The sequence below is a fragment of the Lactuca virosa genome, chromosome 7 (assembly GCF_052849685.1).
Source record: "Lactuca virosa cultivar CGN04683 chromosome 7, Lactuca_virosa_CGN04683_v6, whole genome shotgun sequence".
NCBI classification, from domain to species: Eukaryota; Viridiplantae; Streptophyta; class Magnoliopsida; order Asterales; family Asteraceae; genus Lactuca; species Lactuca virosa.
In genome coordinates, this window is record NC_136432.1 from 174,495,462 (window position 1) to 174,511,569 (window position 16,108).

A 16,108-nucleotide genomic window follows, 5' to 3' on the forward strand; every position below is an offset into this window, starting at 1 on the left:
ACGCTCGAGGACATGCTTCGAGCATGTGTGTTGGACTTTGGAGGGAGTTGGGACACGTATTTGCCGTTGGCTGAGTTTTCTTATAACAACAACCACCATTCGAGTATTGGCATTACTCCCTTTGAGTTGTTGTATGGGAGGATGTGTCGGACCCCCATCTGCTGGGGAGAGGTAGGGCAGCGAGTGATGGGTAGCACCGAGATAGTGCTTCAGACGACAGAGCAGGTACAGCAGGTCAGGCAGAGATTGTTGACAGCTCAGAGTCGCCAGAAGAGTTATGCGGATAGGCGACGATCCGAGCTCGAGTTCCAGGTGGGAGACTTCGTTCTCCTGAAGGTATCCCCTTGGAAAGGAGTAATCCGATTCAGGAAGAGGGGCAAGCTGGGACCCCGGTACATTGGTCCGTTCCGGGTGACAGCGAGGGTGGGCAGTGTAGCGTATCGTTTGGAGCTACCTGAGGAGTTGAGCCAGATACATGATACCTTCCACGTGTCTCAGTTGAGGAAGTGTATAGTCGACGAGTCGGCGGTGGTGCCGCTGGAGAATATTCAGGTGGATGCAAGCCTGAATTATGTGGAGAGACCGATCGCGATCCGGGATCAAAAGGTCAAGATCCTGAGGAACTAGGAGGTGCCCCTGGTTCAGGTCCATTGGCAACATCAGAGAGGGTCCGAGTTGACTTGGGAATTGGAGTTGGAGATGCGGGAGCAACATCCAGAGTTGTTTGCAGAGCGAGACTTCGAGGGCGAAGTCTGATTCTAGTGGGGGAGAATTGTAACATTCGGATTCCCAGGTATTTTATTTTAACCTTTTATTTTGAGTTTTAGGGGGGGACTCGACGAGTCGGAGCCTAGATTCGTCGAGTAGGATCGCGATTGATGACTGGATTTAATGAATGGACTCGACGAGTCGGCTAGGTGACTTGACGAGTCTGTGCTGGCGGCAGAAACCCTAAGTCTTGGGGCCTGTGCCCTATTTAAAGGCCTTTATGGCCTTCATTTGCGGCCACTGCACCCCTGAGAAACCCTAGAGAGCAGAGAGAAAGCTTGTAGTGCAAGAGGAGGGCTAATTCATCATTCCTTGGTGTGTTTTAGCAAAGAGAAGGAAGGATTTCGAGCTAGGATGACTTGTGGGACTCAAATCTTCCATCATTTCGTTCAGAGCTGCTGTGGGAGGTAAGGATTCATGTCTATCTTCATTTGAGTAAAAGATTTCATGAATCTAAGGTTTCATCTCTTCACTTTGGTAAGAGATCTAGTGTGTGTGATGTCCCCTTGTGACAATATTATCAGATCTGGACCTTGAGAGGTCCAGAGATTCCCTATTCTTCAGCTTTATGCAATCCTTTATGAGTTTTGGGGCCTAGGTTATTATATTAAGGGTCATTTTGGCATCTAGAGATGATAGTGTGATGCATGGGCCTAAAGTTCGAACCTTTACGTGACTTTTGAGTGCTAGAAGGTCAGATCTACTAGTTGGTGAAGCAGATCTGACCTCAGACGGTCGTTTGAGTGTTGCCATGGAAGGAACTCGCCGAGTCCATAAGGAGACTCGACGAGTCGAGTCGGGTTGACCCGCGATTCATGGCCAGTGGTGACTCGTCGGGTGGAAGGTTCGCTCGGTGAGTCGAGTGAGGTTTAGATAGACCCAGAGGGCACGCTTGGACTCGCCGAGTCACCTATGTGAACTCGACGAGTCTGGTTAAAGTTGACCGTTGACTTTCGTTGACTTTTAGGGTCCAATCAATGTTTGGGCTTTTGAGCCATTGGAGGGGTAAAATGGTCTTTTCCCCCTCCTGAGAGAACTTAGAGAGGGAATAGCCTAGCCTTGAGAGCCGTATTGATTAGAGTAATTATTTTATGTGATTAGGCGAAGGCTAGATCAGTATTTCCGAGTTCGAGGTTTTCCGAGTTATCCTAGGTGAGTCTTCTCACTATACTTTACCATGAGTGGTAAGTAGAGTTATGTGACAGAGTATCTTGTATGCTATGTATGTGATGTGTTGCACTGCATTATTTCTATGTGATTTATGCTGTGTGTATTCCAGAGTTTACAGAGTTAGGACCGGAAGGTCCACAGAGCTAGGACCAGAGGGTCCACAGAGTTAGGGCCAGTAGGCCCACAGAGTTATAGTCTCGAGTCGCTGATATGTGTTATATGTGGTATTTTGGGGAACTCATTAAGCATTTATGCTTACAGTGTTTTGTGTTATGTGTTTCAGGTACCAGTGAGGATCGCGGGAAGGCGTCGGCATGATCAGTACACACTTGTGGGGTTTTTATGTAAGCCCCAGTCCACAAGTTGTTGCACCTTGACAACTTTAGTCCTCAACCAACTTTCAACTACATTTGAGCTATTTTCAGCATTTGTCACATCTAGCCCTTAATTCACAAAACCTTGCACGGACACAAAGCAAGTTAGGACCTGTTTGATTTACCTCTTATTGAGTCCAGTAAGAGGCTACCTCTTACTCGACCTAGTAAGAGTGGTTGATTTTAACATCTTTAGCCTCTTACAGAGTCCATTACCCTCTTACCGAGTCCATCAAAAAATAACGCTGACTGATTAATTTTTGAACCTTTCCCGCTTTTACCCTAACTATACACGCTTCTCGCTTCTTCCCTTCCATCGTTGCTTCTGTATCTACCTTTTCTGCTTCCCTTCGTAGACCTCCACCACTGCCTTCCTCCGCCATTTGCCAGCGAATCGTCAGCCACCTGCAACTCCTACTGCAACTCCGACGGCAATATCGAACTTGTAAGTTTTTTTTTCATGTTTTCTTTTTTTCTTTTCGTTAATCTGATACATGTTATTCTCCTGTTTTCTTTTTCTTTCTTTTTTCTAATACGAGGTAACATATGAAATTACACGTTGTGTTTTCTGGATTATAAAATTAGATGTTCTTTGTTTGCTGAAACATGAAATTAGATGCAAAAATCAGATTTTTTTTATGCTATTACTTTGCTAAAATTTGATATTAGATGAAGAAATCTGAAAATAGATGCTATTTGTTTGTATAAATCAGATTTTTGATTGTATTACTTTGTTGAAATCTGAATTAGATGCAAAAATCAAATTCTTTTATGTATAAATCAAGTTTTTGATTGTATTAATTTGCTAAAATCTGAAATTAGATGCAAAATTATGAATTCTTGAACTTTCATTGCTGAAATCAGAACTTTATAGTTGTATTTTCAAAAAAAAATTCTGTTTTTTTTTTCGTTTTTTGAAATTGAATGTTGAATATTTGCTGAAATTATGTTATCTGTTGAATATTTGCTGAAAATAGATGTTGTTTGATATGTACTAGGAGCAATGAAAAAGAGATGTTGAAGAGACTAGAGATGTGGTGAAGGCATTAGAGAATAAATCGAGTGACTCAAGAAGATATATTGACATTCATTCTCTAGTTTATTTTAATCATATGCTATACATAGTTTTGTTCTTTTGAGTTGTATGATTGATTTTAGTGGAAATGAATAATAAACTTGGTGAATTGATACAATCTCAAAGTACAATGCCAAAATTAGATATAATTTCTAATTTTGATGTTAAAAATGTTTGATGTTAACAGAAGAAAAAGAGTATTGAAAAAGTAGCAACCAAGTTTCAAAAATATGGAACATGTGTGTGTGTGTGTGTTTGTAGGTGAATAACAACCAAGTTTCAAACCATTTTACATGTTAATTTAAAATAATTATGATACAGAACAAAAGGGTAAAATTGTCATATTTAACATTTAACACATCCAGTCAGAGGTGTGAGCAAACAATATGTTTCAGTAAGAGCTTCAGACCCGGTCAGGGCTCTGACTCAGTCAGATCTAACTTAGTCAGCAGCTATCAAACAGCCCCTTAGTATTTATTCTTTTATTTCATATTTTACCCTTTCAATGATTATATTGGTTCAAAGGACATAATTTATCACTACAGAACAATTATTATAAATCTACAAATTCAAAAAACTTCATTCATCAAATTTACAATTAATAGGTCATAATATCTTATGTAACTCCTACAAAATACAATTATAGATGCAACATTAAATTTAATAGAATACATAATGTAAGAAAATAACACATCAAATTGGTCAACAAAACTATAAAGAGTTGTATTATTAACACAATGAATGAAATTTATCACACAGTTCAACCAATTTCCATGTCTAATATTTTCTTCATACATCATTTATTTAATTTCCAAATACTAGTATAAAATTTATTAGTATATCACTATATGCATTTAAAATTTTCACTTAATAAGAATGAAATAAATATTGTAATATTATAATCACATGGAAACCTCACCTATAAATACCCATGTCCACATTGATTAACAGAATAAGCCAGAAAACCAAAAAGTGTTTTTCATTCCTCCCTCCTCATTCTCCCTCTCTTTCTCTCTCTGCAATTTCTGGTTTTTGCGAGAGAGATTGAAAATGGAGTTGAGGGTAAACAGTGATTTGCGTTTGTTAGTGGTGATTATTAGCATTCTATCCCCATTAATGGCACTCGGAGCAATCAAATCCGACGAAGCAATGATGGGGTGTGATCTGTTCGAAGGAAATTGGGTATTGGATCAAACATATCCACTCTACAATGAATCCACCTGCCCTTTCCTTGAAAAGGAGTTCAACTGCGTCAACAATGGCCGCCCTGACCGATTGTATCTCAAATACCGATGGCAACCCCATGACTGCCGGTTATCCAGGTACTTCCTCCATCTATCAATCTGATCATCTGAATGTTACTATTTATGTTGATAGTTACTGTTCATGAATGTTATTGGTGTATATCTGGGGCTTTGATGGCTATTGATGGAGGTTGTTGTCGACGGCCGCCATTGGTGATTGTTAATGGTTGTCGTTGGCGGTGGTTCGTTTTCCCTCCACCAAGAGTTGGTCCCCCACACTTGAAAATGGGTGGTGCTTCATAGCTGTCATTTGAGAAAGGGAATTAGTGTGTGCAATGTGTGTATTTTATTGGGTGAAACTATTCCTTTTCTGTTAATAACTTTTTACTTATGGATTTGATTTGATTAAGACGTAATTTCTTTTAATTTTTAATATTTAATTGTTATATTTAAAAAATATAGAAAGAAAGTAAACATATATCCGAAAGTTTAGAATTAGAATACTAAAACATATATCCTTGCTTTTGTGTCCAAAATCGTTGATTATTGTTCCAAATAGTTGTCTGTAAAATGAATAATTTATTCAATGATTAGATTCAAAACATTGTTTACCAGAAATTAATAATTTTATTGTGTTAAATCATATGGTATCATGTGATTTTGAAAAACATGGTACTTAAAAAATCAATTATTATTAAGATATTAAAAAATTACCATAATTTACTAAATTACCTACAACGTTATATATTAATTTATATTTTGTTTTAAGTAATTAATTATTTTAACTAATTGTTTTTAATTAAAAAATAAACAGAAAAGCAGTAAAGATGAACAATACAGTAGCAATAAATACAAGAATATTTATCCATAATTTCAATCTCACTGTTTAATAACTAGTGATTTAATCCTATAAAATCAATTATTTTGCGATATTAAAAAGTTACCAAATGTGATTGAATTTATTATTTATCCTTATATATTTTTATTTCGTACTAGTTTTAAATATTTATAATATTAAGATGGAAAATAATTTATTCATTGATTTAAAATTTTCCACCGACATTTCTTGTGAGAGAGAGAAAAAAATAAAATAATAAAAAGGAAATGATTGTGAACATGAAATTGAGGACATAGATCTCAAATGTGATTGGGGAGGGTTGTGTTCGTTTTATGGGCAATTATTATATTACTTTCTCAAGTGTAAAAAAGTATAGTATTCATTTTGTGAAGTAATTATATATTTCTTAAAATGCGTTTAAACTTTAAATAAAAAAACAAAAAAATTTTAGTAGTAAATTGTTAGCAAATATTTTAAATTTTTAGTACGGATAATATATTAATTAAAATCCGACAAAAGGGTTATGTGAGGAAGGAAACAACGAAAAAAGCATGGCACAATGTACGAGGTGAGTTGTCACGGAGGATGTCTTCTCGATCTCTACATCTTTTTTCTACTATTTATTTCCCTCGCAAATTAAATCCAACTTATTTTTAAAATAATACATAAATCTTCAAAACCAAATTATATTTATAAAGATTAAAAATATTAGAGAATAACAGTTTATTTGGTTTTATAAAACAATATTATTTAAAAAGTATCATCATAAATCATAAATTGGTAATAAACTCTTCATATTGGTTCAGAAAGTATCGTTGAAATAATGGTATTAATGATTTGTTATGAAAAAAGTTATGTTTGCATATTTTACGACAATATTCTCTATATCTATGATTTGTTATGAAAAACAACAATACTTTGTTACCATTTATAACAATGACCCTATTTATAATTTTAATTGAGATCACATGCTATAAGCTATATCATACATATTTAATGAATAACTGAAGATATCTTTATTAAATTATATGTTTAGAAAAAAATATAAAAAGTTTAATAAAAGCTCAATTTATTTGGTATATAATATTAGATAATGAAAATAAAATATGGATAGTGATGGTTTTAGCCTTTATGGGACTAAGGTTGACACTAGAAATTAGTGGGGCTTGATAGGTGAGGTAGATTGTGACAAAGAGCAAGATATACATTAATATCATTTTCATTGAAAAAAATACAATGTATCTTTAAAATAAAAAAATATAAAGTAAGAAAGTTTTCGTATCAAACACGGAAATATCTCGTAAAGTACGAATTATTAAAGTTTTTTTAACTTGATATAGCGGAAATTAATATAACGATAAATTAATTGTGGGGCTTCTTAGATATATTAAGCTTGTCATTTCAAGTTCATTTGGTGATGGTTTGTGGTTGTGGGCACAAGCAATGGTTGTCTTTTATTTCGAGTTTCTTGATGAAGAATTGATTGATAACAACCATTTTTTAATGCAATGAGTATGGGAATGAAAGTTTAGGCATCCATATTTGACACCAAACTTTTTTTAATCAAACTTTTATAAACCAAAATTGATGTGATTTATGAAACACCTTCATGTGATTATGCATGTGATTGGGTCCATTTTACAACTAGCAAATTGTTTTTGTTTTAGAAAGAAATTTTAGTCAAAGTATAATGATGGGATACTCGTCTTTACATGTTATAACATTGATAAAACATAATTTTTGTTTACAACGAATTGAAAGATTTTTATATTTGTGTTTGAAGGTGTCTACCAATATCCTTACTAAGTAAAGTCATACTTATACAAATGCTAACTTATAAATTCACCCAAAATCATAATATCTATATTTTAAAATGTATTAACTGTTACTTGTAGCTTGCCTCTTTAGAAAATAGAAAAATATGTACAAAACCTAATGATGAATATATTTTCTTGTATTTGATATAAATGAAACTACTAATCCATTATTAAGAATGTTAATTAATATATTCCCCTTCTTGTACTAGATTTGATGGTCGAAACTTCTTACAAAAACTAAGAGGGAAAACAATAATGTTTGTAGGAGATTCACTCAGTCGAAACCAATGGTTGTCGTTGCTCTGCATGATTCATTCATCAGTGCCAACTGCAAATTACGCTGTTAACATCTCCTTAATTCAAGACATGACAACCTACACATTTACGGTATATATTTATATTCAAATTCAACCTCATTTTTTTTTAATCTCAAAACAAAAACTATCTTGAAATATTTTGTAATGAGTTTTTTTATGATAATTGTAGGATTATAAGGTGAAAGTAATATACCATCACAACTTGTACCTAGTAGATATAGTGAAAGAAAAAATTGGGAGGGTGTTGAAGTTGGATACATTGACAGCTGGCAAGCTGTGGTTGAACGTTGATTACCTTGTGTTCAACACGTGGCATTGGTGGAATCGCAGAGGAGCAAGCCAACCGTAAGTTTTTATTTTATTTGTATTTTAATAAAAAATATTTTATTACAGTTTTTGATAAAAAAAAAGTTATATAGATTTGATTATATACAAGATGGAAGTCGTATATACAAGGATATGGATCGTGTAGTCGCTTTTGGAAAAGCCATTACTACATGGGGTCAATGGGTTGATAAAAATATTATTCAGAATAAAACAAAAGTGTTTTTTCAAGGAATATCGCCTTCTCATTATAAGTAAGTTTTTTTTTTTTTAAAAAAAAATTATTTCAAGTTTTATGGTACAATTCGAAATGCATCTAGTACAACTTACGAAGAATAATTAGGTCAAAATCTAAATCTGAAAATTTTGGAATTACACAGCGGCACCGATTGGGGAGAACCGAAGGCAAAATCCTGCTCCGGCGAGAAAGTTCCTCTTCTGAGCTCTACCTATCCCGGAGCTTCGCCGCCGGCGTTGAAGGTTCTCAAGAACTCACTCAAAACCATCAAGAAACCGGTGACTTTGCTCGACATTACTAACCTTTCACTGCTGCGGAAAGACGGACATCCGGCGGCGTACGGCTTAGGAGTGGTGGATTGCAGCCACTGGTGCCTCGCCGGAGTTCCAGATACATGGACGCTTTTACTTTACAATCTTATGTTTTAGAAAATGAATATTATATATTCAATTATTGGATTATATATAGAAAATAATGAAATATGGTATAGCATAAAATATCCCAAATGGGTATTTCCTGAGTAAGTGGCATTATTGTAATTTTGTTTAAAAATATATACAATTGTCATTGAATTAAATGGCAAATATTCCATTCTTTTTATATTTTTTATAAAGAAATAAAATTTTATCGTCAATATTGAGCTTCGTGTTGTCTGATTCAAACTCATGCAACCATGAGCCTGGACGTCGTCGACGACGACCAATGACACTTTCTGTTCATCTTTGTCCCCAAAAAGTAGAAACTCAGAAAGACGAAAAGGTGAAAAGCTTTGAATTTGGTTACGATTTACGATGATGTCGTTGTCGATTACTTATAAATCGCGTTTGCTAGTCCATCATCGATGCTGTGATTCTGTGTAAATGTTATCGCCACCTCCATTGCCGGAAATTGTCCTCACAGCCTCTCCTGAAGGTCCGTTCACCGCCTACGATCCATACACTGGAAATGTTGTCGGTCGCTTCAATGACGACCGGTGTCCTCGTAACGGCATCTGCATTCTCGGAAACGACCTATTCGCCGCCTCTCATGTCTCGCCGGAGACTCGTGCAGGCTATCTCCGCATCTATTACTGGTGGTCAACATCTTGTACACAGAGTGTTCCTCTTCCAGAACCTGTAGCTCCGCTTGTTGCTTCCGTCGACGGATCGTATGTATTTTCCGGCGGAATTTCAGGTCAGATCTATTCGGTATCGGTGCATTCAGGAGATGTAATTAGGTCATTTCCGGTTCATGAGAAGCCTGTATCTTGCCTTGCGATCAATTGTGATGGATCATTGATTCTCTCAGGAAGTGATGATGGAACAATTGCTATTCTTCCGGTTTTCCTGCTTCTAGATGCTTCGTTTGATACAGAATCGAGATATTCCCGTTTCACTAGATTCACCGGACATGAGTCACCGGTGACGGGATTAACCACCGGGGTGGGAAGATCCGGTGGATTTATGATCTCTAGTTCCTTGGACCGTACGTGTAAGGTGTGGAGCCTCGTGAACGGGATCCATCTACAAACGGTGAGATTCCCCAACGAGGTGTGGTGCATGGTGTTGGATCCGTCGGAGACGGAGTTGTTCGCTGCGGGTGTAGATGGAATGATATACAAAAGAAGGCTTAAAGTAGAGACGAGAAAGAAGGTTGCAGAAAGTGGAAAGACGGTGGTGTGTGGCGGGATGCACGGCGGAGGAGTGGTGGCGATGGAAATGCTGAGTTACGGGAGGATTCTTTTAACGGTTTCTGAAAATGGTGAACTTTGTCTCTGGGAGGTGGAGAGTGGTAAGATGATACGTGGATTCGGTGAGAAGATTGGAGGAGTTAGTGGAGTTGTGGTGGCGAAAGGTGGTGGTGGTTTTGGAAAGAGATGGGTTGGAAGTGGGGAATGCGGTGGTTATGGCGGAGGGAAGGAGTTGGGTAAGGCGGTGAAGGAGGTGGCGGAAATAGAGAAAGTGTTGAAAGGGGCTGTGGAAGACCGGAGCAGGGCGATTAGTAAACTTGAGTCAGCAATTGAGATTAACGACAAGATGTTGAAACTCATGCTCCGGGAGGCCAAAGCAATTGCCAAATATAACGACTCCAATGATAACTAGAATTTAGATTCATTATTTTAATGAACTTATAATGGATTAAATTGGAGTATACTTTTTGGGTGGCTAGGAGTTGTATGAATTATATATTATATGGGTTAATCTAAAAAAAATTAAATAAAATATTTAAAAACTTTGAATTTATAAGAAAATAAGAAAAATAATTAATTATTATAATGAAAATGTTTTATCTTTTAAATTTAAATAAAAAAAAACTAATGAGCTTTAATTTTAGGAATTTTGAAATTAAAATGTAAGTTTATTAATGAAATTGATATCCATTTTTTAATACATTTATTGTAATTGTTATATTATGTTGAATTTAATAAAATAGAAAAAAAAAACTCATAAAATAACATGTGAAAAAAAATTAATTAAAACTAACCACAATATGACATTTGGAAAATTGAATGATAGTGTGATAAGTAGCAAAAAAAAAAACATTCATTTATTAGAGAGGATATGTCATGATTAGACATAATACCTGTATAAAAAAAAATATTAAGTTAATCTTTAATTTGTGTAAGGTATATAATAATATCATATCATAATATGTGCTTGTCGAATTGTTCGGTATTAACTAAATCTTTGAAATTATAGCGACATGGATATTCATACGTTTTTTATCTCAATAAAGAAAATAACAGAAAATACATATAGAAGTGAATGCAGAATATTTCTCTAGCCAATGCAATGTACAAGGCAACGACAAAGTAGCATATAGGTTCAAAGACATATGAAGACGTGGACGAGGTCATGGTTCACAAAATATTGCAAAACATCAACAATGACACATATATTGTTGACCTTCCTAGCACATTGTCTATTTGCAAGTTGTTCAATACATTTAATCTCTAAAGGTACTTCCCATAAAAGGAGGTGGCTGGTTGAGTTCTTCTCAAAGTTAGGGGGAATGGTATGGAGCATATTTAGAAATTTCTAGAGGTTTTTATGGATAAACGAAGAACGTAACGGGAAGAAGACTCAAGAAACAACATAACTTCAAATTTGATGAAGGATCAATAGTCTCAATGGCTATTGACAAGAATCACGAAAACTCTCAGAGAATCCAAATTAAGGTTTATTTTATGACGTCAAAAGTACATATAAGAAATCGGTGTATTGTTTTTAAGCTTCACTTGGTCCATTTTCTCGAGATTGTTCAGTTTCTTACTAATAATGGGTATGATCGCTTTGGAAAACAAACCAAATATTTATAATAGTGATTGAACTTAATCTTGAATTTGAAATTGATTAGGAAAGTACATCCAAACCAAAATTTATCGCCATCTAACTATAAAAAAATCCAATATATATATATATATATATATATATATATATATATATATATATATATATATATACATACTAGGCGAATGCTCGCGCGTTGCACAGAAACACTTATATAGTTGAAGTCTTTACAAATATTTGTTTTTTTAAATATAACAGTAATGTTGTTGTTAAATTTGATATAATAATTCGTATATTAAATTGATATAATATATTGATTCTTTTGAATTATATGATAATATATACATCTATTATAACTGCATAATTTTAATCGTTTGAATAACTTCTACCCGCGAGTTACACATGAATAAAATTAAATATAATATATGGTTTAATGTTATTTATAGTTGTTATTATTGTTAATTAATTTTTTAAAATTTATTTGCTTAATGTTTTAATTTCTATCATTATAATTATTTAAAACATAAAACATTGTTTTTTGATTTTAAATGTAACAATAAAATCCTTTATATATAGTTATTTTTAACTATTGTTATTGTAAGTTATTTTAAGCTACTTATTTAAAAACTTTTAACGATTATAAAAATATATTTAGGAAATATTTTAGTTAAATTGATATTATAATTTAGTTTTTTCATTTATCACTACAATTTATCGCTTTTAACTATTTACAAAATATTCTTTGGTTTTTTTAAGTGGAACTGAAATTTATATTTAAATTTCACTGTAATGTTATATTTAAATTAACAATTTAAGTATTTTGTTCAAATTGTTCAAAAGTTGTAGTTTTAAACTGATAATGGTTTACATACAACAACATTTTAAATCTAATAAATTAAGTATAATATGTTAAAAGTTAAAGACATAACTTTATAAGTAGAAGTAAAGATATTATTTAAAATTGTAATTTAGTTTATTTATGATTACACTTTAGTTTTGATATTTATTTAACCTTATTAACCAACTTATAATCATTATTAGAAATACACTACAATTTATCACATTTAACTATTTACAAAATAGTTTTTGGGTTGTTTAAGTTAAACTAAAATTTATATTTAAGTTAACCATGTAATGTTATATTTAAATTAATAATCTAAGTATTTTATACAAATTGTTCCAAAATTGTATATTTAAAATGATAATGATTTACATCCAACAATATATTAAAACTAATAAATTAAGTATAATATGTTAAAAGTTAAAAAATATAATTTTATAAGTAGAAGTAAAGATATTATTTTAATATTGAAATTTAGTTTATATATGATTACACTTTAGTTTTGATATTTATTTAACATTATTAACCAACTTATAATTATTATTATTAGAAAGAAATTGAAAAGTCATGGGAGTTTCAAATGAATGTGGTGAAAGGAAAAATGCTTCCTTTATAATATAGTATGATATGATATGATGATATGATATGATATGATATATATATATATATATATATATATATATATATATATATATATATATTATGAATTAAGCGTAATTAATGTAATTTTAAACCAAACCAAACTAGTAAACTTTGATAAGAACTTTAATTGAGAAGAAAGAATATTTAGAGAGAATATGAAAGTTATATCTCTTATAACTTTTTTTGGTATATCTCATCCTTTACAATGGAGGGGTATTTATACTAAAAATTTTACTAACATATAATTGTAACTAGTTAGAAATGTTGACAAATTTACCATGCACCAATTATTATGCCATCCACCAATTATTTACACCACCACCAATTATTTACAACACTCCCCCTTGGATGACATCATTTTAGCGTTCAACTTTGATGTACTGCTTCATTAAAAACCTTGCTAAAGAAAACCCAGTGGGAAAAAACTTTAGCGAAGGAAAAAGAGTGCAGTGTATAGTTGACTCCCCCTTATTTAGACATCTGTCACATTATATTCTATGCACATGTCGCATTCCGATGCCATGGACATGTTTCCTGAAGATTGCAGTAGGAAGCGCCTTCGTAAAAAGGTCTGCTGCATTGTTACTGGATTGAACATATTTGATTTCAACTTGATGGTTCTTTATCAGCTATTGAGTGTACTCAAAAACTTTGGAGGTATATGTTTTGTCCTGTCGCTCTTGATATATCCTTCTTTCATTTGAGTGACACGTGCTGAGTTATCTTTATAAATTAAAGTTGGACCTATATCCTTTTCAAGTCCACATGAAGTTAAAACTAGTTGTGTCATCGATCTTAACTATGCACATTCTCTACTAGCTTCATTTAGTGCAATTACTTCAGCATGATTTGAGGATGTGGCAACAAGTGTTTGCTTTTGAGAACGCCGGGAAATTGCAGAACCTCCATTCATGAATATGTATCCAGTTTGTGATCTAGCCTTATGAGGATCAGACAAATAACCTGCAACTGCATAACCAATCAAGCCTTGTTTTGAATTGTTAGGATAAAATAACCCTAAATCACTCGTTCCTCGAAGATACCGAAAAATATGTTTGATTCCATTCCAGTGTCTTTTTGTTGGGGCTGAACTAAATCTTGCTAGCAAGTTTACAGCGAAAAGAAATGTTAGGTCTAGTACAATTGGTAAGATACATAAGAGCTCCAATTGCATTAAGGTACGGTACTTATGGATCAAGAACTTCTTCATTTTCTTCGCATGGACGAAATGGATCCTTGTCAATATTTAATGATCTAACAACCACTGGAGTGCTTAAATGATTTGCATTGTCCATATTGAAACGTTTCAAGACTCTTTCTGTGTAATTTGATTGATGCACAAGTATTTCGTTAGGCATATGCTCAATCTGTAAACCAAGACAATATTTGGTTTTTCCAAGATCTTTCATTTCAAATTCTTTCTTTAAAAGTTCAATCACTTCAAGGATTTCTTTATTCGTTCCAATGATGTTCGGATCATCAACATAGACTGCTATGATCACATATCCAGATGTTGTTTTCTTAATAAATACACATGGACAAATAGTGTTATTTTTGTAACCTTTACTTGTCAAATAATCGCTTAAACGATTGTTGTAACGCCCCGATTCTCAGGTATTGATTTATATATAAGATTTTCTTGATTTCAAGGTCTACTCGACGAGTTGGTTTCCCTACTCGTCGAGTAGCAGCGGGTTGGTCCACGTATTTTAGTGACCTACTCGCCGAGTCCAAGAATGGACTCGACGAGTAGGAGCTGGCAGATGAAACCCTAAATTTCGGGGTTATGCACCCTATATAAAGGATCATTGGCCTCCCCCAGCCTCCCATTTACAGCTTCTTGACATCTTTAAACCCTAAATCGTGTGTGTGTTTCTTTGGTCTGATAGAGCTTGGAATAGAGATCTTGGTGAGGAACACTTGGAGGAAACAAGTAAAATCGAAGCTAGGAACTCGTGGGAAGCAAATATATACATCAGTTGACACTCTCTGGAAGGTATTAAGCTGTCTCTTTGGCTCATCTCATCTTTAACCTCTTTTTGGGTGGGTTTTAGGAAAGGCTTTTGTGTTTGAGCCAAGATCTGAAGTTGCAACTTCAGATCTGGACTTCCTTTGGTCTCTAGATCCATAAAGTTATCAACTTTGACAAGTATGAGCCTTTCCTCAAGTGTGAGACTTCTTTAAAAGCTTGGTGTTGTCATTTTAAGACTATAGAGCTTTACATGCACGTAAAGTTTGCAACTTTACGTGATAAACATGCCTTGGGAAGCTGGATCTACGATTTGGAGCCCTTGCATGGCTTAAAAGACTCTGTATGGATAAAGGACTGAAGGGAATCAGCGAGTCTCATGGAAGACTCGGCGAGTCCGATGAAGATTGCCGTGGACTCGACAAGTCAGATGAGTGACTCGGCGAGTCGGCTAGGGTTTTCCAACCTTTGGACACGTATGGACTTGGCGAGTTGCAAGAGGAACTCGTCGAGCTGGCCAAAGAGGTTACGGTCGCAAACCGTAGGAACTCGACGAGTCACTATAATGACTCGGCGAGTTGCCTAGTTATGCTAGGAACTCGACGAGTATCTAAGGGTACTCGACGAGTTGAGGTCAACATGGATTGTTGACCTTGACCGTTGACTTTAACTTTGACCAATGGTTGACTAGTGGACTTCTGGGGGCATTTTGGGAAATTGGAGATTTATGAATATGGTTTGATGATAACTATAGGTGGTGGAGTTCGTGTTGGTGATCCGAGAGGTTGAGCTTGTCTTTCGAGTCGACAGTTGCGAGGTGAGTTATCCTCACTATACTAAGGGGTCTAAGGCACCAAGGCCGGCCCATTGGATATGTTATCCTAGCAGTGTTAGATGTTAAGTATGAGTTAGTGTTGCATGCTAGTGGTTATGCAGTTAGGTAGATCTGTAGGACTACCTGTGTTGTTATATGATTATCTGCATGCTCAATAGTTATGTTATATGTTGATATGTTATGAGGGATGGGTTGAGGTGATACTGCACCGTGTGGTAACCAACAAACCCGGGAGCATTCCAGATACGGGCTAAGGGAGACTCGTACTGTGGGCTCAGTGGTAATCCGGATGTGAGTTGTGGGCCTGGAAGGCAATCCAGACTCACACTGTGGGCCCAGGGGGTAATCCAGTCTGTGAGTTGTGGACCCATTACATGTTGTTCGGTT

At 34.5% G+C, this 16,108-nt stretch overlaps 2 protein-coding genes across 2 annotated transcripts; both read left to right on the forward strand.

Moving 5' to 3' along the window:
* The first annotated feature begins 4,349 nt into the window (after positions 1-4,349).
* Positions 4,350-8,742, forward strand: LOC145124444 (protein trichome birefringence-like 41). The gene is made up of 5 exons (XM_079059764.1): positions 4,350-4,709; positions 7,496-7,673; positions 7,773-7,948; positions 8,023-8,181; positions 8,308-8,742. The coding sequence occupies exons 1-5, from the start codon at positions 4,438-4,440 to the stop codon at positions 8,591-8,593; spliced, it is 1,071 nt and encodes a 356-aa protein (XP_078915890.1). The 5' UTR covers positions 4,350-4,437; the 3' UTR covers positions 8,594-8,742.
* Positions 8,743-8,830: 88 nt separating this feature from the next.
* Positions 8,831-10,335, forward strand: LOC145124443 (protein ROOT INITIATION DEFECTIVE 3-like). Its single transcript, XM_079059763.1, has one exon. The coding sequence runs from the start codon at positions 9,026-9,028 to the stop codon at positions 10,244-10,246; it is 1,221 nt and encodes a 406-aa protein (XP_078915889.1). The 5' UTR covers positions 8,831-9,025; the 3' UTR covers positions 10,247-10,335.
* The last annotated feature ends 5,773 nt before the right edge of the window (positions 10,336-16,108 follow it).